The sequence below is a fragment of the Petromyzon marinus genome, chromosome 78 (assembly GCF_048934315.1).
Source record: "Petromyzon marinus isolate PM22_M1 ecotype Great Lakes invasive population chromosome 78, UKy_Petmar_22M1.pri1.0, whole genome shotgun sequence".
NCBI lineage: Eukaryota > Metazoa > Chordata > Hyperoartia > Petromyzontiformes > Petromyzontidae > Petromyzon > Petromyzon marinus.
The window spans coordinates 1,470,513-1,496,935 of NC_133744.1; the positions used below are offsets into that span (position 1 = coordinate 1,470,513).

The window sequence follows — 26,423 nt, forward strand, 5'->3', positions numbered from 1 at the left end:
CTCAGCACTGCACCATAGACTCAACACTGCCCATAGACTCAACACTGCACCATAGACTCAGCACTGCACCATAGACTCAGCACTGCACCATAGACTCAACACTGCCCATAGACTCAACACTGCACCTTAGACTCAACACTGCACCATAGACTCAACACTGCACCATAGACTCAACACTGCCCATAAACACAACACTGCCCATAGACTCAACATTACCCATAGACTCAGCACTGCACCATCGACTCAGCACTGCACCATCGACTCAACACTGCCCATAGACTCAACACTGCACCATAGACTCAGCACTGCACCATAGACTCAACACTGCACCATAGACTCAACACTGCACCATAGACTCAACACTGCCCATTGAATGAGCACTGCCCATAGACTCAACACTGCCCATAGACTCAACACTGCCCATAGACTCAACACTGCCCATAGACTCAACACTGCCCATAGACTCAACACTGCCCATAGACTCAATACAGCCCATAGACTCAACACTGCCCATAGACTCAACACTGCCCATAGACTCAACATTACCCATAGACTCAACACTGCACCATAGACTCAACACTGCCCATAGACTCAACACTGCACCATAGACTCAGCACTGCACCATAGACTCAACACTACCCATAGACTCAACACTACCCATAGACTCAATACTACCTAGAGACTCAACACTGCCCATAGACTCAACACTGCACCGAAGACTCAGCACTACCCATAGACTCAACACTGCCCATAGACTCAACACTGCACCATAGACTCAACACTGCACCGTAGACTCAACACTGCCCATAGACTCAACACTGCCCATAGACTCAACACTGCCCATAGACTCAACACTGCCCATAGACTCAACACTGCACCATAGACTCAACACTGCACCATAGACTCAACACTACCCATAGACTCAACACTACCCATAGACAACACTGCACCATAGACTCAATACTACCTAGAGACTCAACACTGCCCATAGACTCAACACTGCACCATAGACTCAACACTGCCCGTAGACTCAGCACTGCCAATAGACTCAGCACTGCACCATAGACTCAGCACTGCCCATAGACTCAGCACTGCCAATAGACTCAGCACTGCACCATAGACTCAGCACTGCCCATAAACTCAACACTGCCCATAGACTCAACACTGCACCATAGACTCAACACTACCCATAGACTCAACACTACCCATAGACAACACTGCACCATAGACTCAATACTACCTAGAGACTCAACACTGCCCATAGACTCAACACTGCACCATAGACTCAACACTGCCCGTAGACTCAGCACTGCCAATAGACTCAGCACTGCACCATAGACTCAGCACTGCCCATAGACTCAGCACTGCCAATAGACTCAGCACTGCACCATAGACTCAGCACTGCCCATAAACTCAACACTGCCCATAGACTCAGCACTGCCCATAGACTCAACACTGCGACCCATAGACGTAAGTGCGGGGTTAAATAGTGGGGGGGCTAGTGGGGGGAGGGGGAGATAGTGGGAGGGGCTAGTGGGAAGAGGGGGAGATAGAGGGAGGGGCTAGTGGCGGGAGGGGGAGATAGTGGGGGGGTGCTAGTGGGGGGAGGGGGAGATAGTGGGGGGGACAAGTGGGGGGAGATAGTGGGAGGGGCTAGTGGAGGGAGGGGGAGATAGTGGGGGGGGCTAGTGGGGGGAGATAGTGGGGGGGGGCTAGTGGGGGGAGACTGTGGGGGGAACCTCTGGGATGTTCCCTTTGATCTCTTCAATTCTTCCAGCAAAGAACAGGAAAATAGCTCCCTGCAGGCAACATCACCACCATCATCACCATCACCATCAACAACATCATCACCATTAACATCACCACCATCATCACCATCACCATCACCACCATCAACATCAACAACAACATCACCAACAACATCATCAACAACAACATCACCATCACCAACAACATCACCACCACCATCAACAACATCACCAACATCATCACCAACAACATCACCACCATTAACATCATCACCAACAACATCACCAACATCATCACAACCACCATCATCACCAACAACATCACCACCATCACCATCAACAACATCATCACCATCAACATCACCACCATCAACATCACCACCATCAACAACATCACCAACATCAACATCACCACCATCATCACCATCACCACCATCAACATCACCACCATCACCACCATCATCACCAACAACATCACCACCATCATCACCAACAACATCACCACCATCATCAACAACATCAACATCACCACCATCACCAACATCATCACCATCAACATCACCACCATCAACATCACCACCATCATCACCAACAACATCACCAACATCATCACCAACAACATCACCAACAACATCACCACCATCAACATCAACACCATCATCACCAACAACATCACCAACATCATCACCAACAACATTACCAACAACATCACCACCATTAACATCATCACCAACAACATCACCAAAATCATCACCAACAACATCACCAACAACATCACCACCATCAACATCACCACCATCATCACCAACAACATCACCACCATCACCATCAACAACATCAACATCACCACCATCACTATCACAACCATCATCACCATTAACATCATCACCAACAACATCACCACCATCAACAACATCAACATCACCATCATCACCATCACCACCATCAACATCACCATCACCACCATCACCACCGTCAACAACATCACCATCACCACCATCACCACCATCAACAACATCACCATCACAACCATCAATATCACCATCACCACCACCAACATCAACAACATCACAACCATCAACATCACCATCACCACCATCAACAACATCACCACCATCAACATCACCACCATCAACATCACCACCATCAACAACATCACCACCATCACCACCATCACTACCACCACCATCACCACCATCACCACCATCAACAACATCACCACCATCACCACCATCAACAACATCACCACCATCACCATCACCACCATCACCACCATCACCACCACCACCAACATCACCACCACCACCATCACCACCATCACCACCATCACCATCACCAACATCACCACCATCACCACCACCACCATCACCACCACCATCAACATCACCACCATGAACATCACCACCATCACCATCACCACCATCAACATCACCATCACCAACATCACCATCACCACCATCAACATCACCATCACCAACATCACCATCACCACCATCAACATCACCATCACCACCATTAACATTACCATCACCACCATCAACATCGCCATCACCACCATCAACATCACCACCACCATCACCACCATCACCATCAACATCACCACCGTAACCACCATCAACATCACCACCACCACCATCAACATCACCACCATCACCACCATCAACATCACCACCATCAATATCAGCACCATCACCACCACCATCAACATGACCACCATCAACATCACTATCAACATCACCACCATCAACATCACCATCACCATCACCACCATCAACATCACCACCATCACCGCCATCAACATCACCACCATCACCACCATCATCACCACCATCAACATCACCACCATCACCACCACCATCAAGATAACCACCATCAACATCACAATCAACATAACCACCATCACCACCATCACCACCATCAACATCAACATCACCACCATCACCACCACCATCACCACCACCATCACCACCATCAACATAACCACCATCAACATAACCACCATCACCACCATCACCACTACCACCATCAACATCACCACCATCACCACCACCACCATCAACATAACCACCATCACCACCATCACCATCACCACCATCACCATCACCACCATCAACATCACCAACATCAACATCACCACCATCACCACCACCATCAACATAACCACCATCAACATCACCACCATCAGCATAAACATCACCACCATCACCATTAACATAACCACCATCAACATCACCACCATCAACATCACCACCATCACCACCATCAACATCACCACCATCACCACCATCAACATCACCACCATCAACATAACCACCATCACCACCATCACCACCATCAACATCACCGCCATCAACATCACCACCATCACCACCACCACCACCATCACCACCACCATCAACATAACCACCATCACCATCACCACCACCATCAACATAACCACCATCACCACCACCATCAACATCACAACTTCAGTGTTAAGCGGTAGGTGATGGTGGTGCCAGGCTAGGTGCACCTCACATTAGGGTATCTCTGTAGGTACGGCCTCAGGATCTCCTCTGCTTCTGTGACATCTCCTTCCCCAGTGCCTGGGCAGAGGCAAAGACAAAGGTAGCGCTCACCCAGGTAGCCTGATTGAGATCTAACACAGAGACCCACAGACTCACCACACAGAGACCCACAGACTCACCACACAGAGACCCACAGACTCACCACACAGAGACCCACAGACTCACCACACAGAGACCCACAGACTCACCACACAGAGACCCACAGACTCACCACACAGAGACCCACAGACTCACCACACAGAGACCCACAGACTCACCACACAGAGACCCACAGACTCACCACACAGAGATCCACAGACTCACCACACAGAGACCCACAGACTCACCACATAGAGACCCACAGACTCACCACACAGAGACCCACAGACTCACCACATAGAGACCCACAGACTCACCACACAGAGATCCACAGAATCACCACACAGATATCCACATAATCACCACACAGAGACCCACAGACTCACCACACAGACACCCACAGACTCACCACACAGAGACCCATAGACTCACCACACAAAGATCCATAGACTCACCACACAGAGACCCACAGACTCACCACACAGAGACCCACAGACTCACCACACAGAGACCCACAGACTCACCACATAGAGACCCATAGACTCACCACACAGAGACCCACAGACTCACCACACAGAGACCCACAGACTCACCACACAGAGACCCACAAACTCATCACACACAGAGTCCCACAGACTCACCACACAGAGACCCACAGACTCACCACACAGAGACCCACAGACTCACCACACAGAGACCCACAGACTCACCACATAGAGACCCACAGACTCACCACACAGAGACCCACAGACTCACCACACAGAGACCCACAGACTCACCACACAGAGACCCACAGACTCACCACACAGAGACCCACAGACTCACCACATAGAGACCCACAGACTCACCACACAGAGACCCACAGACTCACCACATAGAGACCCACAGACTCACCACACAGAGACCCACAGACTCACCACACAGAGACCCACAGACTCACCACACAGAGATCCACATAATCACCACACAGAGACCCACAGACTCACCACACAGACACCCACAGATACACCACACAGAGACCCATAGACTCACCACACAAAGATCCATAGACTCACCACACAGAGACCCACAGACTCACCACACAGAGACCCACAGACTCACCACACAGAGACCCACAGACTCACCACACAGAGACCCACAGACTCACCACACAGAGACCCACAGACTCACCACACAGAGACCCACAGACTCACCACACAGAGACCCACAGACTCACCACAGAGACCCACAGACTCACCACACAGAGACCCACAGACTCACAACACAGAGACCCATAGACTCACCACACAGAGACCCACAGACTCACCACATAGAGACCCATAGACTCACCACATAGAGACCCACAGACTCACCACACAGAGACCCACAGACTCACCACACAGAGACCCACAGACTCACCACACAGAGACCCACAGACTCACCACACAGAGACCCACAGACTCACCACACAGAGACCCACAGACTCACCACATAGAGACCCACAGACTCACCACACAGAGACCCACAGACTCACCACACAGAGACCCACAGACTCACTACATAGAGACCCACAGACTCACCACACAGAGACCCACAGACTCACTACACAGAGACCCATAAACTCACCACACAGAGATCCACAGACTCACCACATAGAGACCCATAGACTCACCACACAGAGATCCACATAATCACCACACGGAGACCCATAGACTCACCACACAGAGACCCACAGACTCACCACACAGAGACCCACAGACTCACCACATAGAGACCCATAGACTCACCACACAGAGATCCACGTAATCATCACACAAAGACCCATAGACTCACCACACAGAGACCCATAGACTCACCACACAGAGACCCACAGACTCACCACATAGAGACCCACAGACTCACCACACAGAGACCCATGGACTCACCACACAGAGACCCATAGACTCACCACACAGAGATCCACATAATCACCACACAGAGACCCATAGACTCACCACACAGAGACCCATAGACTCACCACACAGAGACCCATAGACTCACCACACAGAGACCCATAGACTCACCACACAGAGACCCATAAACTCAACACACAGAGATCCACAAACTCACCACATTGAGACCCATAGACTCACCACACAAAGATCCACAGAATCACCACACAGAGATCCACAGAATCACCACACAGAGATCCATAGAATCACCACAGAGACCCATAGACTCACCACATAGAGACCCATAGACTCACCACAGAGAGACCGATAGACTCACTACAGTGACCCATAGACTCACCACACAGAGACCCATAGACTCACCACACAGAGACCCATAGACTCACCACACAGAGACCCATAAACTCACCACACAGAGATCCACAAACTCACCACATTGAGACCCATAGACTCACCACACAGAGATCCACAGAATCACCACACAGAGACCCACAGACTCACCACACAGAGACCCATAGGCTCATCACACAGACTCACCACATAGAGACCCATAGACTCATCACACAGACCCACAGACTCACCACACAGAAACCACAGACTCACCACACAGAGACCCATAGACTCACCACACAGATCCATAGACTCACCACACAGAGACCCATAGACTCACCACACAGGCCCATAGACTCATGACACAGAGACCCACAGACTCACCAAACAGAGGCCCACAGACTCACCACACAGAGATCCATGGACTCACCGAGGACGAAGCTGATGAATGTGTGGTAGCAAAGGAGCCCCATTGCACACAGACACGAGCGGAGCGTCATCCCCACGGCTCCTTCTCTCAGCTGGGACAGCGCCACTTCCTGGGTGGGTGGGTGAGCGGGTGAGCAGGTGGGCAGGCGGGTGAGCGGGTGAGTGAGCGAGTGGGCGGGTGGGCGAGTGGGCAAGTTGGTGAGCCAGTGAACGGGTGGGTGGGTGGGTCAGCGGATGGCCGGGTGAGTGGGTGAGTGGGTGGGTGAACGAGTGGGTGGGTGAGTGGGTGAGTGGGTGACCAGGTGATCAGGTGAGTGTTTGAGTGAGTGGGTGAGTGGGTGAGTAGGTGGGTGAGTGTGTGAGTGGGTGGGTGGGTGGGTGAGTGTGTGAGTGGGTGATCAGGTGAGTGTTTGAGTGAGTGGGTGAGTGGGTGAGTGGGTGGGTGAACGAGTGGGTGGGTGAGTGGGTGACCAGGTGATCAGGTGAGTGTTTGAGTGAGTGGGTGAGTAGGTGGGTGAGTGTGTGAGTGCGCGAGTGGGTGGGTGAGTGTGTGAGTGGGTGGGTGGGTGGGAAGGTGGGAGGGTGCGTGAGTTAAATAACGCAGGCACCGGAGGACATCTCTGTCGCCACGTAGCTTTACCTGGGGCCTGGCCACCATCATGAAGGTCCCTAATGATTTTGAGCAGAGAGTCAGAGACTCGGAAATCACGAAGAACACGACAGAGTCCACGTCTACTGATTGCATCATCGGCCTTGACCATGTCAATAAGCAGACGAACAGAAAATATGGCATCTGTGCAGGACTGCCCTGGTCTGAAACCACATTGGGGCTCCGCAAGCCTCTCCCAAGTGCGCGGACACAGGGAGAGACACGGAGACAGATGAGATAGGAAGGAGACATGAAGATCCCAGTCAGAGACGGAAGAGACAGAGACGCAGTGACACGTGGAGATGAGACACGGAGACACGGATGAGACACGGACCTGCAATGGTAACCTGTTGGTTCCATGCAATTCAGGCACCCCCTAAAGAAGAGAGACAAAGACGGACCTGACTCACTCGGCCACCCACTCAAATACTCACCCATCAACCAACCACTCACTCAACCACCCACCCACCCAACCACCCACCCACCCAACCGCCCATCCCCTCACTCACCCAACCACTCACTCACTCAACCACCCACCCAAGCACCCAATCACCCACCCACTCACTCACCCACCCACCCACTCACCCACTCACCCACTCACCCACCCACCTTGTTACCGGAGAAACCAATGAATTCGAGGAGCTTCAGAATCCGCGTTGGAACCATGGACAGAATCTGTGAAATTACAACACCATCACCACCATCAGCATCGTCAGCACCATCAGCACCATCCAATACCAATATCCGCCATTCGCCGCTAAGTGACGGTGACGTCAAAAACAGCGCCTGCGCCAGGCCAAGTGCACTTTGAGGCCATGTGAAGTGTCGAACGCCCGCTGGCAGGAGGTCTCGGGACAGACCCAGCAGGTGCCACGGGTCGGCTGACTGAGATGACCGATAGATGCACCAGCTGAACCCTCCACCGTGCCACCTTACTGCATTTTAACCGCCCGGCGCTCTGCTCGTTATCGTGAGCGTCGCTTCTCCGCCCTCCGTTGTTGCTGGAGGGTGACCGCCACCAACTGCCCAGTAGCGTCCTTCACAGAGCCTCCTCCACAGAGGCCGATCTTGACACCGCTGGTACCAGTCACCGGCAAGTCCACTCAGCTCCACAACCTCCCGTACCGCATTTGTCCTACTCTTCACTAGCCCGTGTCGTGCCCGTTTAGCCCCCTCTATGTGGCCAAACAGAAGCTGCTTGGGGCATGCGGTGGCTGGGCGAGCGTGCTCAATGACCCAGCCAATGCAGCCTTGCCTGCCGGAGGAGCTCACTGATTGCCCTGCGGCCAGATCTTTCTCACACAATCCAGCCTGGTTTAACCCAGGATGGATCGTGAGCATGCCAGCCTGAATGTTTCTAACCGGCGCAGATGTTCCATGAGAGGGGTCCACATTTCACAAGCGAAGAGGAGGGAGGGCATGACTGTGTCCGAGAAGACTCGAAGCTTCGTGCGGAGTGACAGACCAGGTAGCTTCCGCACAGCATTGCGCAGCCGATGGAAAGATAAATGCCGCTCGACTAATTCGGAGTGAGACCTCTAAAGTCAAACTGGAGCTGGTCATCAGCACCATCACCACCATCGCCACCATCACCACCATCACCACTATCCCCATCAGCTCCACCAGGTAAGTCCCGGTGTCCAGGACGTTGGTCCACATCATCTGCTGTTCCGTCACTCTGTAGTCCATCAGATGTTCTTGCTTGAACGTGGCGTGCATTCCTTGATGTTGTGTGGATGATGCAGCCATAGGTAGCAGCTGGTGAGCCACAGTCCAGAACCTTACCCCCATTTCACCTCGGCATCGAAAAACTAAAACATTAGGATTGGGATCGAACTCACGACTCGTATATACCAGGTGAGGTAGTTAACATCTCCTAGCCACCGTGATGATGATGAGAGAGAGAGAGAGATGATGACTCAAAATTTACAGCAGCAGGCATCGTCAGGATCGGGATTGAACCCACGAACTCCTGTATACTGGGCGAGGTAGAAGGGGGGGGGGGATGATGCGAACCCCAGCAGCAAGTGATGATGAAATTCAAGTTTGCAAATTTAATTAGCTAGCTGAGACCAGACCACCGTGGCTCTTTGAATAATGGCAGGCGCATCATCTTACAGATGACAAGCCGATGGTCAGTGGGCAGCTTAGCTCCACGGTAGGTCCTGGTGTCAAGGACATAGGCCTGCATCTGCTGTTCCATCACTATATAGTGCATCAGTTATTCTTGCTTGGACCCGGCATTGCTTCCATGATGTTGTGTGGATGCGCCGATGCTGGAACCTGCGTGTTGGTAAATACAAGCCAATGGACTGCACAAAGATCGATCAACCTCCTACCATTGTTATTGAGCTGCTCTGGCCCATGCCTTCCAATCACTCCAGACCAGGTGCCAGAAGCATGACCAACTCGGGCATCACAGTCACCCAACAGGATGACTCTATCCCGAGGGGACACTTTAGCCAGCACCTCTAAGCGGAGGTCATAGAAGACTCATCGGCCTTGTTTGCATCCCTCCACTGATGTTCATCTTCGGTGGGCATAAGCAACCACCATTCCCCTCGCCTCTGGTTGATTGGGAGGCGAGCCCACAGGAGCCTGGGACTTGCAGCTTCCCACACCTCACCGCCACACTCCCACGCCCCCTTCATTCTTTTGTTACGAATAAGAGCCACTCCCTGTTGTTTGACAGTCTCCTGCCCCGAGCAGAGGACTGTCCACCCCTCATGGTGGCAGGAGCCAGAGCCATTCCACCGGATCTCTGGAATACCGCAGAAATCCAGGCGGGTACCGGTCCAGCTCCTGACAGAGGAGTGGCAGCCTCTCCTCCACAGACACACCACGCCAAGGTTACGGTACCAGGTTAAAGGTTCCAGTCCCCAGGTGAACTCCGCCCTCAAACTCAGAGACATTTTCTCCAGCCATGACGCAGGGAAGAGCGAGCATCTGCTGGCATTCCCTGCAGAGAGGGAGACAGGGAGTGAGTGGGCGAGTGAGCGGGTGAGTGAGTGGTAGAGGGAGGGAGGGGGGTAAGTGGGTGGGTGAGTGAGTGAGCGGGTGAGTGGGATAGAGTGGGTGAGTGAGCGGGTGAGTGGGATAGAGTGGGTGAGTGAGCGGGTGAGTGGGATAGAGTGGGTGAGTGGGCGGGTGAGTGGGATAGAGTGGGTGAGTGAGCGGGTGAGTGAGCAGGTGAGGAGAGAGGGAGTGGATGATTGTGGTGGAGTGGTTGTGATGGTTGTCATGGTATAGGTGGTGGTGGTTGTGGTGGTTGTGGTAGTAGTGGTGGTAGTGGTGGTTGTGGTGGTTGTGGTGGTGCAGTTGTGATGGTTGTGGTGTGTTACTTGTAAATGTTGTAGCTCTGTCGAACTTTAATTCCTCCTTTGATGAAGTTGATCATATTCTCATCCTGCAACCACAACCACCACAAAAACCACAACCATCACAACCATTACCATCACCACTACCAAAACCACCACACCCACCACAACAACAACAACAACCATTACAACCATTACCACCACCATTACCAAACCCTCACAACATCCACAACCACTTCAACCACAACTCCCATCACTATAACCGCTACAACCACAACCACCACATCCACAACCAGTAAAACCATCACCACCATCACTACCACAAGCACAACAACATCCACAACCACTTCAACCACAACTCCCATCACCATAACCGCTACAACCACAACCACCACATCCACAACCACTAAAACTATTACCACCATCACTACCACAAGCACAACAACATCCACAACCACTTCAACCACAACTCCCATCACCATAACCGCTACAACCACAACCACCACATCCATAACCATTACAACCATTACCACCACCATTACCAAACCCCCACAACATCCACAACCACTTCAACCACAACTCCCATCACCATAACCGCTACAACCACAACCACCACATCCACAACCAGTAAATCCATTACCACCATCACTACCACAAGCACAACAACATCCACAACCACTTCAACCACAACTCCCATCACCATAACCGCTACAACCACAACCACCACATCCACAACCACTAAAACCATTACCACCATCACTACCACAAGCACAACAACATCCACAACCACTTCAACCACAACTCCCATCACCATAACCGCTACAACCACAACCACCACATCCATAACCAGTAAAACCATTACCACCATCACTACCACAAGCACAACAACATCCACAACCACTTCAACCACAACTCCCATCACCATAACCGCTACAACCACAACCACCACATCCATAACCAGTAAAACCATTACCACCATCACTACCACAAGCACAACAACATCCACAACCACTTCAACCACAACTCCCATCACCATAACCGCTACAACCACAACCACCACATCCATAACCAGTAAAACCATCACCACCATCACTACCACAAGCACAACAACATCCACAACCACTTCAACCACAACTCCCATCACCATAACCGCTACAACCACAACCACCACACCCATAACCAGTAAAACCATCACCACCATCACTACCACAAGCACAAGCAGAGCAATAAATATAACCACGACCATACTCATGAGTGAGTGGGTGGATGAGTGAATTAATGAATTCCTGAGTGGGTGAGCAGATGAATGATTGGGTGAGTAAGTGGGTAATTAGCTGAGTGAGTGAGTGGTATGTAGGTGGATGAGTGAGCAAGTGGGAGAGTGGGTCAGTGAATGAGTGACTGAGAGAGTGACCGAGATAGTGAGTGAATGACTGAGTCAGTGGGTGGGTAATTGACTGTCTGAGTGAGTGAATGACTGAGTGGGTGGTTAATTAAACGAGTGGCTGAGTGGATGAGTAAAAGAGTGAGTGACTGGGTAGGTGGTTGATTGAGTGGATGATTGAGTTAGTGAGTGGTGAGTGAGTCGGTGTGTGATTGAGTGGGTAGGTGATTGACTGAGTGACTGAGATGGTGATTGAGTGGGTGGTTGATTGAATGAGTGACTGAGTGAGTGGGTGGGTGATTGAGTAATTTTCTGAGTGTATTAGTGAGTGGGTGGGTGATTTAGTGAGTGAGTGGATGGGTGGGAGACTAAATTGGTGAGTGAGTGGTGAGTGGTTGAATGGGTGAATCAGTGGGTGAGCGAATGAGTGAGTGATTACACAATTTTTTAGACGTCGTCTGCTTCAGAGATGAAATGTGCTGTTTATTATGGATTTTGATGTGCTGAATTCAAATATGGCAATTAAAACAACTGATTGGCTACTCTTCCCAAGATATTTAAGTTTTTACATTTTATGTCTATGCATATTGCGTAGATAATTGTACTCATAAATTGCTAACCTATGTCTTTTCATGTGTTTATGGTTGCTTTACATGATAACATGTCACCTGTCCTGTTCATGTAACACTTAAAAAAAAAGCAGCAAATGGGTGATATCAATAAAATGTATTACGAAACAAAAGGCAAAAATATATTATGTTTATATAAGTACAGAGTTGAGTCCTCATTCAGTGTCTACTCGGTGCTTCTTGGCTTGTCTCTTGTATTCATTTTAAATGGACCATCTCTGGTCACTGTCCAGCGATAGCCTGCAAGCATTGATGGGCTCCATTTGCCCGGACAGCGTTTCTCCATCGTCGCGATGTCCTGGGTGAAATCGCTCGCCGTGCTCATCGCTCACTAATCCGCAGTTCGGTGGGGAAAAGTCTAGATGAGAGTGAAAAACATTTTATTATCTTTAGCGACACGTTGCAGCCAAGGCTTTTGTATGCCTTGAGGAGGTTTTCCACCAACTCCATGTAGCTCGTGTTGCCCCGGTTGTTTCATTTGAGAACATTTGGTGCCACTAACTGGAAGGCCTTTCCATGCCGTCTTTTCCTCGCCACGCAGCGCACTGTCAAATGCATCACATCTCGAAGACGTTCACGAATCCGAGGACCAACAAAGACACCTTCCTTTAACTTAGCTTCACTTAACCTTGGATATTTTCCACGGAGGCACTTGAAAGCTGCTTGTGTTTTGTCCATGGCTTTGACAAAGTTCTTCATCAGACCCAGCTTCTTTCAATGGTTCTTTCGGTAAAGTCACGTAGAATGACAATAAAATAATAAATTGATAAAATAAAATAACAGGTGATGAAGGCCGCTTGTGTTGTGGCCGAAACGTCGTGAGAATATTATTGTGTTATTTTATTTTATTTTGTGTTATTTTATTTTATCAATTTATTATTTTATTCTCATTCTACGTGGTGGTGACTTTACCGAAAGAACCAAAGAAGATTAATCCTTGCAGTCACGAAAGCTTCAAATCGAAATTCAGACCCAGCTTGATGTGTAAGGGTGGTAACAAAATCTTCCTCGATTCAACAAGTGGTGGATGCTGAACACTATTCCTCCCAGGGAATCTCCCACTCGACTACCCCATTCGCAGAGAAGACAGCGGCAGTACTTTGTGTGTCCAGTCTGCAGGCAAAGCAAGAGAGCAACAACCTTCAAATCTCCACAAAGCTGCCACTGACGTTGGTCACAGCTAATGCGCCTCAACAGTTGTTCCATGTTGCCATAGGTTTCCTTTATATGTGCAGTGGAGTAGGAAGGTGTGCTGGGGGAAACTGCGCGAGTGTACTGATCACACGGACGGCGCGGGGGTTTATCTGGGCTCAGCCTGAGGAGACGGCGGACACAGTGGGGTCGTGTGAGGTCGGCCAAGTGAAGAGGCTGGGGTGATGAGGTAACGGTCGGGCCAATTAAGCCAGAAGTTGCTGTGATTGGTTGGCGCTGTTGCTGGGTGCCGAGGAGGCGTCGATGTGTCTGTAAAAGTGGCAGGTGGTTGAAGACGCGAGGCGTGCGGAGGCACGCGGACCAATCAATTAGCGATCATGAAGAATGGGGATAAATTGGGGGGAGACAGAGAGAGAGGGAGAGATTGGAGTTGTGCGGTGAAGACGTGGAGTTTCGGAAACAGAGTTTAGAAGAGAGTTGGAGCATAGTGATAGCGAAGCTGAAGCAAGATGAAGCAGTTAGCAGTGGAGTGAGCATAGTGATAGAGGAGCTGGAGATGGATCAGTTAGCAGTGGAGAGAGCGTAGTGATAGAGGAGCTGGAGATGGATCAGTTAGCAGTGGAGAGAGCGTAGTGATAGAGGAGCTGGAGATGGATCAGTTAGCAGTGGAGTGAGCGTAGTGATAGAGGAGCTGGAGATGGATCAGTTAGCAGTGGAGAGAGCGTAGTGATAGAGGAGCTGGAGATGGATCAGTTAGCAGTGGAGTGAGCGTAGTGATAGAGGAGCTGGAGATGGATCAGTTAGCAGTGGAGAGAGCGTAGTGATAGAGGAGCTGGAGATGGATCAGTTAGCAGTGGAGTGAGCGTAGTGATAGAGGAGCTGGAGATGGATCAGTTAGCAGTGGAGAGAGCCTAGTGATAGAGGAGCTGGAGATGGATCAGTTAGCAGTGGAGAGAGCCTAGTGATAGAGGAGCTGGAGATGGATCAGTTAGCAGTGGAGTGAGCGTAGTGATAGAGGAGCTGGAGATGGATCAGTTAGCAGTGGAGAGAGCATAGTGATAGAGGAGCTGGAGATGGATCAGTTAGCAGTGGAGTGAGCGTAGTGATAGAGGAGCTGGAGATGGATCAGTTAACAGTGGAGAGAGCCTAGTGATAGAGGAGCTGGAGACGGATCAGTTAGCAGTGGAGTGAGCGTAGTGATAGAGGAGCTGGAGATGGATCAGTTAGCAGTGGAGAGAGCGTAGTGATAGAGGAGCTGGAGATGGATCAGTTAGCAGTGGAGAAGACGTAGTGATAGAGGAGCTGGAGATGGATCAGTTAGCAGTGGAGTGAGCATAGTGATAGAGGAGCTGGAGATGGATCAGTTAGCAGTGGAGAGAGCGTAGTGATAGAGGAGCTGGAGACGGATCAGTTAGCAGTGGAGAGAGCGTAGTGATAGAGGAGCTGGAGATGGATCAGTTAGCAGTGGAGAGAGCGTAGTGATAGAGGAGCTGGAGATGGATCAGTTAGCAGTGGAGTGAGCATAGTGATAGAGGAGCTGGAGATGGATCAGTTAGCAGTGGAGTGAGCGTAGTGATAGAGGAGCTGGAGACGGATCAGTTAGCAGTGGAGAGAGCGTAGTGATAGAGGAGCTGGAGATGGATCAGTTAGCAGTGGAGAAGACGTAGTGATAGAGGAGCTGGAGATGGATCAGTTAGCAGTGGAGTGAGCGTAGTGATAGAGGAGCTGGAGATGGATCAGTTAGCAGTGGAGAGAGCGTAGTGATAGAGGAGCTGGAGACGGATCAGTTAGCAGTGGAGAGAGCGTAGTGATAGAGGAGCTGGAGATGGATCAGTTAGCAGTGGAGAAGACGTAGTGATAGAGGAGCTGGAGATGGATCAGTTAGCAGTGGAGTGAGCGTAGTGATAGAGGAGCTGGAGATGGATCAGTTAGCAGTGGAGAGAGCGTAGTGATAGAGGAGCTGGAGACGGATCAGTTAGCAGTGGAGTGAGCGTAGTGATAGAGGAGCTGGAGATGGATCAGTTAGCAGTGGAGAGAGCGTAGTGATAGAGGAGCTGGAGATGGATCAGTTAGCAGTGGAGAGAGCGTAGTGATAGAGGAGCTGGAAACGGATCAGTTAGCAGTGGAGAGAGCGTAGTGATAGAGGAGCTGGAGATGGATCAGTTAGCAGTGGAGTGAGCGTAGTGATAGAGGAGCTGGAGATGGATCAGTTAGCAGTGGAGAGAGCCTAGTGATAGAGGAGCTGGAGATGGATCAGTTAGCAGTGGAGTGAGCATAGTGATAGAGGAGCTGGAGATGGATCAGTTAGCAGTGGAGAGAGCGTAGTGATAGAGGAGCTGGAGATGGATCAGTTAGCAGTGGAGTGAGCATAGTGATAGAGGAGCTGGAGATGGATCAGTTAGCAGTGGAGTGAGCGTAGTGATAGAGGAGCTGGAGATGGATCAGTTAGCAGTGGAGAAGACGTAGTGATAGAGGAGCTGGAGATGGATCAGTTAGCAGTGGAGTGAGCGTAGTGATAGAGGAGCTGGAGATGGATCAGTTAGCAGTGGAGAGAGCGTAGTGATAGAGGAGCTGGAGACGGATCAGTTAGCAGTGGAGAAGACGTAGTGATAGAGGAGCTGGAGATGGATCAGTTAGCAGTGGAGTGAGCGTAGTGATAGAGGAGCTGGAGATGGATCAGTTAGCAGTGGAGAGAGCGTAGTGATAGAGGAGCTGGAGACGGATCAGTTAGCAGTGGAGAGAGCGTAGTGATAGAGGAGCTGGAGATGGATCAGTTAGCAGTGGAGAAGACGTAGTGATAGAGGAGCTGGAGATGGATCAGTTAGCAGTGGAGTGAGCGTAGTGATAGAGGAGCTGGAGATGGATCAGTTAGCAGTGGAGAGAGCGTAGTGATAGAGGAGCTGGAGACGGATCAGTTAGCAGTGGAGTGAGCGTAGTGATAGAGGAGCTGGAGATGGATCAGTTAGCAGTGGAGAGAGCGTAGTGATAGAGGAGCTGGAGATGGATCAGTTAGCAGTGGAGAGAGCGTAGTGATAGAGGAGCTGGAAACGGATCAGTTAGCAGTGGAGAGAGCGTAGTGATAGAGGAGCTGGAGATGGATCAGTTAGCAGTGGAGTGAGCGTAGTGATAGAGGAGCTGGAGATGGATCAGTTAGCAGTGGAGAGAGCCTAGTGATAGAGGAGCTGGAGATGGATCAGTTAGCAGTGGAGAGAGCGTAGTGATAGAGGAGCTGGAGATGGATCAGTTAGCAGTGGAGTGAGCGTAGTGATAGAGGAGCTGGAGATGGATCAGTTAGCAGTGGAGAGAGCGTAGTGATAGAGCAGCTGGAGATGGATCAGTTAGCAGTGGAGTGAGCGTAGTGATAGAGGAGCTGGAGATGGATCAGTTAGCAGTGGAGTGAGCCTAGTGATAGAGGAGCTGAAGCAAGATGGATCAGTTAGCAGTGGAGTGAGCATGGTGATAGAGGAGCTAGAGATGGATCAGTTAGCAGTGGAGAGAGCGTAGTGATAGAGGAGCTGGAGATGGATCAGTTAGCAGTGGAGAGAGCGTAGTGATAGAGGAGCTGGAGATGGATCAGTTAGCAGTGGAGTGAGCATAGTGATAGAGGAGCTGGAGACGGATCAGTTAGCAGTGGAGTGAGCGTAGTGATAGAGGAGCTAGAGATGGATCAGTTAGCAGTGGAGAGAGCGTAGTGATAGAGGAGCTGGAGATGGATCAGTTAGCAGTGGAGTGAGCGTAGTGATAGAGGAGCTGGAGATGGATCAGTTAGCAGTGGAGTGAGCGTAGTGATAGAGGAGCTGGAGATGGATCAGTTAGCAGTGGAGAGAGCGTAGTGATAGAGGAGCTGGAGATGGATCAGTTAGCAGTGGAGTGAGTGTAGTGATAGAGGAGCTGGAGATGGATCAGTTAGCAGTGGAGTGAGCGTAGTGATAGAGGAGCTGGAGACGGATCAGTTAGCAGTGGAGAGAGCCTAGTGATAGAGGAGCTGGAGATGGATCAGTTAGCAGTGGAGTGAGCGTAGTGATAGAGGAGCTGGAGATGGATCAGTTAGCAGTGGAGTGAGCGTAGTGATAGAGGAGCTGGAGATGGATCAGTTAGCAGTGGAGAGAGCATAGTGATAGAGGAGCTGGAGATGGATCAGTTAGCAGTGGAGTGAGCGTAGTGATAGAGGAGCTGGAGATGGATCAGTTAGCAGTGGAGAGAGCGTAGTGATAGAGGAGCTGGAGATGGATCAGTTAGCAGTGGAGAGAGCGTAGTGATAGAGGAGCTGGAGATGGATCAGTTAGCAGTGGAGAGAGCCTAGTGATAGAGGAGCTGGAGATGGATCAGTTAGCAGTGGAGAGAGCGTAGTGATAGAGGAGCTGGAAACGGATCAGTTAGCAGTGGAGAGAGCGTAGTGATAGAGGAGCTGGAGATGGATCAGTTAGCAGTGGAGAGAGCATAGTGATAGCGAAGCTGAAGAAGATGCAGCAGTTAGCAGTGGAGAGAGCCTAGTGATAGAGGAGCTGGAGATGGATCAGTTAGCAGTGGAGTGAGCGTAGTGATAGAGGAGCTGGAGATGGATCAGTTAGCAGTGGAGAGGACGTAGTGATAGAGGAGCTGGAGATGGATCAGTTAGCAGTGGAGTGAGCGTAGTGATAGAGGAGCTGGAGACGGATCAGTTAGCAGTGGAGTGAGCGTAGTGATAGAGGAGCTAGAGATGGATCAGTTAGCAGTGGAGAGAGCGTAGTGATAGAGGAGCTGGAGATGGATCAGTTAGCAGTGGAGTGAGCGTAGTGATAGAGGAGCTGGAGATGGATCAGTTAGCAGTGGAGAGAGCGTAGTGATAGAGGAGCTGGAGATGGATCAGTTAGCAGTGGAGTGAGCGTAGTGATAGAGGAGCTGAAGCAAGATGAAGCAGTTAGCAGTGGAGTGAGCGTAGTGATAGAGGAGCTGGAGATGGATCAGTTAGCAGTGGAGAGAGCGTAGTGATAGAGGAGCTGGAGATGGATCAGTTAGCAGTGGAGAGAGCGTAGTGATAGAGGAGCTGGAGATGGATCAGTTAGCAGTGGAGAGAGCCTAGTGATAGAGGAGCTGGAGATGGATCAGTTAGCAGTGGAGAGAGCGTAGTGATAGAGGAGCTGGAGATGGATCAGTTAGCAGTGGAGAGGACGTAGTGATAGAGGAGCTGGAGATGGATCAGTTAGCAGTGGAGTGAGCGTAGTGATAGAGGAGCTGGAGATGGATCAGTTAGCAGTGGAGTGAGCGTAGTGATAGAGGAGCTGGAGATGGATCAGTTAGCAGTGGAGTGAGCGTAGTGATAGAGGAGCTGGAGATGGATCAGTTAGCAGTGGAGTGAGCGTAGTGATAGAGGAGCTGGAGATGGATCAGTTAGCAGTGGAGAGAGCATAGTGATAGAGGAGCTGGAGATGGATCAGTTAGCAGTAGAGAGAGCATAGTGATAGAGGAGCTGGAGATGGATCAGTTAGCAGTGGAGTGAGCATGGTGATAGAGGAGCTGGAGATGGATCAGTTAGCAGTGGAGTGAGCGTAGTGATAGAGGAGCTGGAGATGGATCAGTTAGCAGTGGAGTGAGCGTAGTGATAGAGGAGCTGGAGATGGATCAGTTAGCAGTGGAGTGAGCGTAGTGATAGAGGAGCTAGAGATGGATCAGTTAGCAGTGGAGAGAGCGTAGTGATAGAGGAGCTGGAGATGGATCAGTTAGCAGTGGAGTGAGCGTAGTGATAGAGGAGCTGGAGATGGATCAGTTAGCAGTGGAGAGAGCGTAGTGATAGAGGAGCTGGAGATGGATCAGTTAGCAGTGGAGTGAGCATAGTGATAGAGGAGCTGGAGATGGATCAGTTAGCAGTGGAGAGAGCATAGTGATAGAGGAGCTGGAGATGGATCAGTTAGCAGTGGAGAGAGCGTAGTGATAGAGGAGCTGGAAACGGATCAGTTAGCAGTGGAGAGAGCGTAGTGATAGAGGAGCTGGAGATGGATCAGTTAGCAGTGGAGTGAGCGTAGTGATAGAGGAGCTGGAGATGGATCAGTTAGCAGTGGAGTGAGCGTAGTGATAGAGGAGCTGGAGATGGATCAGTTAGCAGTGGAGAGAGCGTAGTGATAGAGGAGCTGGAGATGGATCAGTTAGCAGTGGAGAGAGCGTAGTGATAGAGGAGCTGGAGATGGATCAGTTAGCAGTGGAGAGAGCCTAGTGATAGAGGAGCTGGAGATGGATCAGTTAGCAGTGGAGTGAGCGTAGTGATAGAGGAGCTGGAGATGGATCAGTTAGCAGTGGAGAGAGCGTAGTGATAGAGGAGCTGGAGATGGATCAGTTAGCAGTGGAGAGAGCGTAGTGATAGAGGAGCTGGAGATGGATCAGTTAGCAGTGGAGTGAGCGTAGTGATAGAGGAGCTGGAGATGGATCAGTTAGCAGTGGAGAGAGCGTAGTGATAGAGGAGCTGGAGATGGATCAGTTAGCAGTGGAGTGAGCGTAGTGATAGAGGAGCTGGAGATGGATCAGTTAGCAGTGGAGAGAGCGTAGTGATAGAGGAGCTGGAGATGGATCAGTTAGCAGTGGAGAGAGCGTAGTGATAGAGGAGCTGGAGATGGATCAGTTAGCAGTGGAGAGAGCGTAGTGATAGAGGAGCTGGAGATGGATCAGTTAGCAGTGGAGTGGGCATGGTGATAGCGAAGCTGAAACAAGATGAAGCAGTTAGCAGTGGAGTGGGCATAGTGATAGAGGAGCTGGAGATGGATCAGTTAGCAGTGGAGTGAGCGTAGTGATAGAGGAGCTGGAGATGGATCAGTTAGCAGTGGAGTGGGCATAGTGATAGAGGAGCTGGAGATGGATCAGTTAGCAGTGGAGTGAGCGTAGTGATAGCGAAGCTGAAACAAGATGGATCAGTTAGCAGTGGAGTGGGCATAGTGATAGAGGAGCTGGAGATGGATCAGTTAGCAGTGGAGAGAGCCTAGTGATAGAGGAGCTGGAGATGGATCAGTTAGCAGTGGAGTGAGCATAGTGATAGAGGAGCTGGAGATGGATCAGTTAGCAGTGGAGAGAGCGTAGTGATAGAGGAGCTGGAGATGGATCAGTTAGCAGTGGAGAGAGCGTAGTGATAGAGGAGCTGGAGATGGATCAGTTAGCAGTGGAGAGAGCCTAGTGATAGAGGAGCTGGAGATGGATCAGTTAGCAGTGGAGAAGACGTAGTGATAGAGGAGCTGGAGATGGATCAGTTAGCAGTGGAGTGAGCGTAGTGATAGAGGAGCTGGAGATGGATCAGTTAGCAGTGGAGAGAGCGTAGTGATAGAGGAGCTGGAGATGGATCAGTTAGCAGTGGAGAGAGCGTAGTGATAGAGGAGCTGGAGATGGATCAGTTAGCAGTGGAGTGAGCGTAGTGATAGAGGAGCTGGAGATGGATCAGTTAGCAGTGGAGTGAGCGTAGTGATAGAGGAGCTGGAGATGGATCAGTTAGCAGTGGAGTGAGCGTAGTGATAGAGGAGCTGGAGATGGATCAGTTAGCAGTGGAGAGAGCGTAGTGATAGAGGAGCTGGAGATGGATCAGTTAGCAGTGGAGAGAGCGTAGTGATAGAGGAGCTGGAGATGGATCAGTTAGCAGTGGAGTGAGCGTAGTGATAGAGGAGCTGGAGATGGATCAGTTAGCAGTGGAGTGAGCGTAGTGATAGAGGAGCTGGAGATGGATCAGTTAGCAGTGGAGTGAGCGTAGTGATAGAGGAGCTGGAGATGGATCAGTTAGCAGTGGAGAGAGCGTAGTGATAGAGGAGCTGGAGATGGATCAGTTAGCAGTGGAGTGAGCGTAGTGATAGAGGAGCTGGAGATGGATCAGTTAGCAGTGGAGAGAGCGTAGTGATAGAGGAGCTGGAGATGGATCAGTTAGCAGTGGAGAGAGCCTAGTGATAGAGGAGCTGGAGACGGATCAGTTAGCAGTGGAGTGAGCGTAGTGATAGAGGAGCTGGAGATGGATCAGTTAGCAGTGGAGAGAGCATAGTGATAGAGGAGCTGGAGATGGATCAGTTAGCAGTGGAGTGAGCATAGTGATAGAGGAGCTGGAGATGGATCAGTTAGCAGTGGAGAGAGCGTAGTGATAGAGGAGCTGGAGATGGATCAGTTAGCAGTGGAGAGAGCGTAGTGATAGAGGAGCTGGAGATGGATCAGTTAGCAGTGGAGTGAGCGTAGTGATAGAGGAGCTGGAGATGGATCAGTTAGCAGTGGAGAGAGCGTAGTGATAGAGGAGCTGGAGATGGATCAGTTAGCAGTGGAGAGAGCGTAGTGATAGAGGAGCTGGAGATGGATCAGTTAGCAGTGGAGTGAGCATAGTGATAGAGGAGCTGGAGATGGATCAGTTAGCAGTGGAGAGAGCCTAGTGATAGAGGAGCTGGAGATGGATCAGTTAGCAGTGGAGAGAGCGTAGTGATAGAGGAGCTGGAGATGGATCAGTTAGCAGTGGAGTGAGCATAGTGATAGAGGAGCTGGAGATGGATCAGTTAGCAGTGGAGAGAGCGTAGTGATAGAGGAGCTGGAGATGGATCAGTTAGCAGTGGAGAGAGCGTAGTAATAGAGGAGCTGGAGATGGATCAGTTAGCAGTGGAGTGAGCGTAGTGATAGAGGAGCTGGAGATGGATCAGTTAGCAGTGGAGAGAGCCTAGTGATAGAGGAGCTGGAGATGGATCAGTTAGCAGTGGAGAGAGCCTAGTGATAGAGGAGCTGGAGATGGATCAGTTAGCAGTGGAGAGAGCGTAGTGATAGAGGAGCTGGAGATGGATCAGTTAGCAGTGGAGAGAGCATAGTGATAGAGGAGCTGGAGATGGATCAGTTAGCAGTGGAGAGAGCGTTGTGATAGAGGAGCTGGAGATGGATCAGTTAGCAGTGGAGAAGACGTAGTGATAGAGGAGCTGGAGATGGATCAGTTAGCAGTGGAGTGAGCCTAGTGATAGAGGAGCTGGAGATGGATCAGTTAGCAGTGGAGTGAGCGTAGTGATAGAGGAGCTGGAGATGGATCAGTTAGCAGTAGAGAGAGCATAGTGATAGAGGAGCTGGAGATGGATCAGTTAGCAGTGGAGAGAGCGTAGTGATAGAGGAGCTGGAGACGGATCAGTTAGCAGTGGAGAGGACGTAGTGATAGAGGAGCTGGAGACGGATCAGTTCGCAGTGGAGAGAGCGTAGTGAAAGAGGAGCTGGAGATGGATCAGTTAGCAGTGGAGATAGCCTAGTGATAGAGGAGCTGGAGAAGAGGCGTGCGGAGACAGAGAAGTGAGATTGGGTTTCGCTGTGTGCGACAACGCTGTATAGCGGAGGAGCTGAGGAGGACAGCCAGCAGTGGAGAGAGCGTAGGGATAGAGGAGCTGGAGATGGATCAGCCAGCAGTGGAGAGAGCCTAGTGATAGAGGAGTTGAAGACGTGTGTGTGTGTGTGCGGAGCGACGTGACACTGTGAACCAAGGTGGTGGGCGAGAGGGGCGAAGCATGGCGAGCGAGCCGCGGTGTCCGGGATACGGTGGAGTTGCTGAGGACGTGTTCGACGATGAAAATGAAGACGTGGTTGAAGAGAGACAAACGTTGTCCGTGTAAAGTGCAACCACCACATATGGACTGCATGACCAACTTGAATTGGTGGTAAAACATTGCCATTATGCGGCGAAAACAGCTTTAAGACTCGTCTTCCATGAATCAATGAACAGTCTCCACTCATCTGGATCATGAACGATGTTGAGGGCTGCCATAACACCATCGATGTTTTTTGCAGGCTACAAGATCACCTTCCCTGAAGACGAATGGGACAAGATCCTTTTGATGGTCACGGAACATGGCAACCCTAACATCACCTGCCAGGAGATTCCACCGTTGCAGTCTGGAGCCCAACAGCTCTGCCTCCTTACTCTTGGGTAGTTCCAAGTCCCTGGCAAAGGTCTTTCAGTTCACCTTGTGTTATGACGTGTGGCTCAGAGGAGGAGGATGATGATGGGAGAAAATATGGGTCATGTGACCTTGATGGTTCAGGACCAGAAGTTTCATCCTCTTCGTCTTCCTCGTCTGACTCAAGTGAGAATGATTCTGGTGCATCAGGAACCGGCAGTCCTTCTCTGTGGGGTACTGGGCATACAGCTGCTGAAATGTTTGGATAATGCACAGTCCACCTTTCATTCTTTGACACACCTTTCCCAACTGGAGGCGCCATGCAGAAGTAACAATTGCCGATATGATCTGTTGGCTCTTTCCAAATCATTGGCACTGCAAAAGGCATAGATTTCCTTTTCCTGTTCAACCACTGGCGAAGATTTGTTGTTGCACAAGTGCTGCAGCGTATGTGTGGGGCCCACGTTTTTTCCCGATCTCCAATTTTGCAGCCAAAATAAAGATGATAGGCTTTCTTAAGCATAGTGGTTATGCTGCACTTTTCTGATGCAAAAGTCACTTCACCACAAACTTAGCGGAAGTCATCCGCTTTGTTCACACAAGCGCGAGGCATCTCTGCTCACTTTGGCTAAACAGAAGTGTGTCCCGTTGCAAAATTAAACACTTACAAATAAGAGAGCACGCCACTGCATGATTTCTAGAGCTGATAGAGGGCAACATGTTCAGCGGAGGGATGCAAGCCAAGTTATAATTGCATCATCCATGACTTCTAGGAATAACATGATGCAATTCATATCATGTATGATGCAATACAAGAGGTTCAGATTGCATCATTAATTGTTTTGCTCAAAGAGCAAGTACTGTCCAAACCCAGTCATAGATTTAATTCATAGATCCCTTCCCTTTATAACGCACTTATCCTCCGCCATTCCCAAGTCAAGGGTAGTATATGTTGTGACTGGGAATGCCACTGTGTGGTGCCGGCAATGCGAGATGCTTACTGTTGTGTGTACACGCCGGACACGGGGTGTAGCACCAGCCCTAGTGGGGGCTTGGGTGACCGCTGGTTCTAGCGCGATGGCACCACGCACAGCATGCGGTGGTGGGCTCCCGTTGAGAGAGCGAGAGAGCGTCAGCCAGCTGGGGGTTACGTTGGGGGCACGATGCTCTGGCTGACCTGGGGACACGTGACCGGATGATACTGGAGGGGGGGGGGGGGCACCGGTGAAGGGGACCAACGGGTGGCCACGTGGTCCGGGATAAACTCTCGAGAGCCTTCGGGCAAGGGCGAGAGAGTTCGAGAAGGTGGGCGGGGCGAGAGGCGGAGCCAGCCCCAGCCCGGCCCGATATGAGGGGTTCCCTGAAAGGGCTCGGGGTTCTTACTGTTGGAGAGGCGGGAGATCCACGTCAAGCTTGAAGAAGCCTTCAGCCACGCGGTCTGGGACCCAGCTTGTGGTTCGGACCGGGATAGTGGAACCGTGTCTAGTTCCGCCTTTGCGTGGCTAGTTGGGTGGTCACCACCCGAGAGTCTGTTGTGTTAATAACCTGGAGTGTGTTGTGTTTTGCTCACGAGGCTGAGTGACTGATTGATTGAGTGGGTGGGTGAGTGAGTGGATGGTTGGGTGGGAGAGCGAATGGGTGAGTGGGTGAGAGAGTGGGTGATTAAGAGATTGAGTGAGTGAGTGAGTGAATGGGTGAGTGAGTGACTGATTGAGTGGGTGGGTGAGTGAGTGGATGAGTGGATGAGTGGGTGGGAGAGTGGATAATTAAGCGATTGAGTGAGTGGTGGGTGAGTGGATGGGTGAGTGGATGGGTGAGCGAGTGGGTGAGTGAGTGGTGGGTGAGTGGGTGGGTGGATTAGTGGGTGAGTGAGTGAACAAGCGGTGAGGGGTGGTGAGTAGGTGGTGAGCAAGTCTACCTGTATGAATGTGAGGCAGGCCTTCTGCAGGAGGCATTCAGCAAAGCAAATCTCAGCATGGAGCTCCTCTGTGGGACAAAAATCATGGGTGAGCAGTGGTGAGTAGTGGTGAGTGGTGGGTGGTGAGTAATGAGTGGGTGGTGGGTAGTGAGTGAGTGAGTGAGTGGAGAGTAGGTGGTGAGTAGTCGTGAATAGTGGTGAGTAATGGGTGAGTGAGTGGAGATTGGGTGGTGAGTAGTGGTGAGTGGGTGGTGAGGAGTGAGTGAGTGGAGAGTGGGTGGTGTGTAGTGGTGAGTGGGTGGTGAGGAGTGAGAGAGTGGTGAGTAGTGGTGAGTAATGGGTGAGTGAGTGGAGAGTGGGTGGTATCTCCGTGTCCCCATGTCTCTGCATCCCCGTGTCTTTGTAACCCTGTGTCTCTGGAGCCCTGTGTCTCCATGTCTCCGTGT

The 26,423-nt window shown here is 50.9% G+C and overlaps 1 protein-coding gene across 4 annotated transcripts in view; it reads right to left on the minus strand.

The window, feature by feature from the left end:
- The window catches only part of LOC116957600 (tetratricopeptide repeat protein 39A-like), a 98,962-nt gene that overhangs the window by 41,674 nt on the left and 30,865 nt on the right, over positions 1-26,423 (minus strand). For 3 of the 4 annotated variants that reach the window (XM_076056782.1, XM_076056780.1, XM_076056781.1), the window contains exons 6-13: positions 25,978-26,045; positions 11,071-11,135; positions 10,589-10,688; positions 8,339-8,404; positions 8,064-8,105; positions 7,082-7,190; positions 4,266-4,333; positions 1,740-1,799 (exon numbers count right to left, since the gene is read on the minus strand). In XM_076056782.1, coding sequence (XP_075912897.1) covers positions 1,740-1,799; positions 4,266-4,333; positions 7,082-7,190; positions 8,064-8,105; positions 8,339-8,404; positions 10,589-10,688; positions 11,071-11,135; positions 25,978-26,045 — 578 coding nt within the window. The remainder of the gene's footprint in view (positions 1-1,739; positions 1,800-4,265; positions 4,334-7,081; positions 7,191-8,063; positions 8,106-8,338; positions 8,405-10,588; positions 10,689-11,070; positions 11,136-25,977; positions 26,046-26,423) is intronic. The other variant, XM_076056784.1, reaches the window with a different exon arrangement.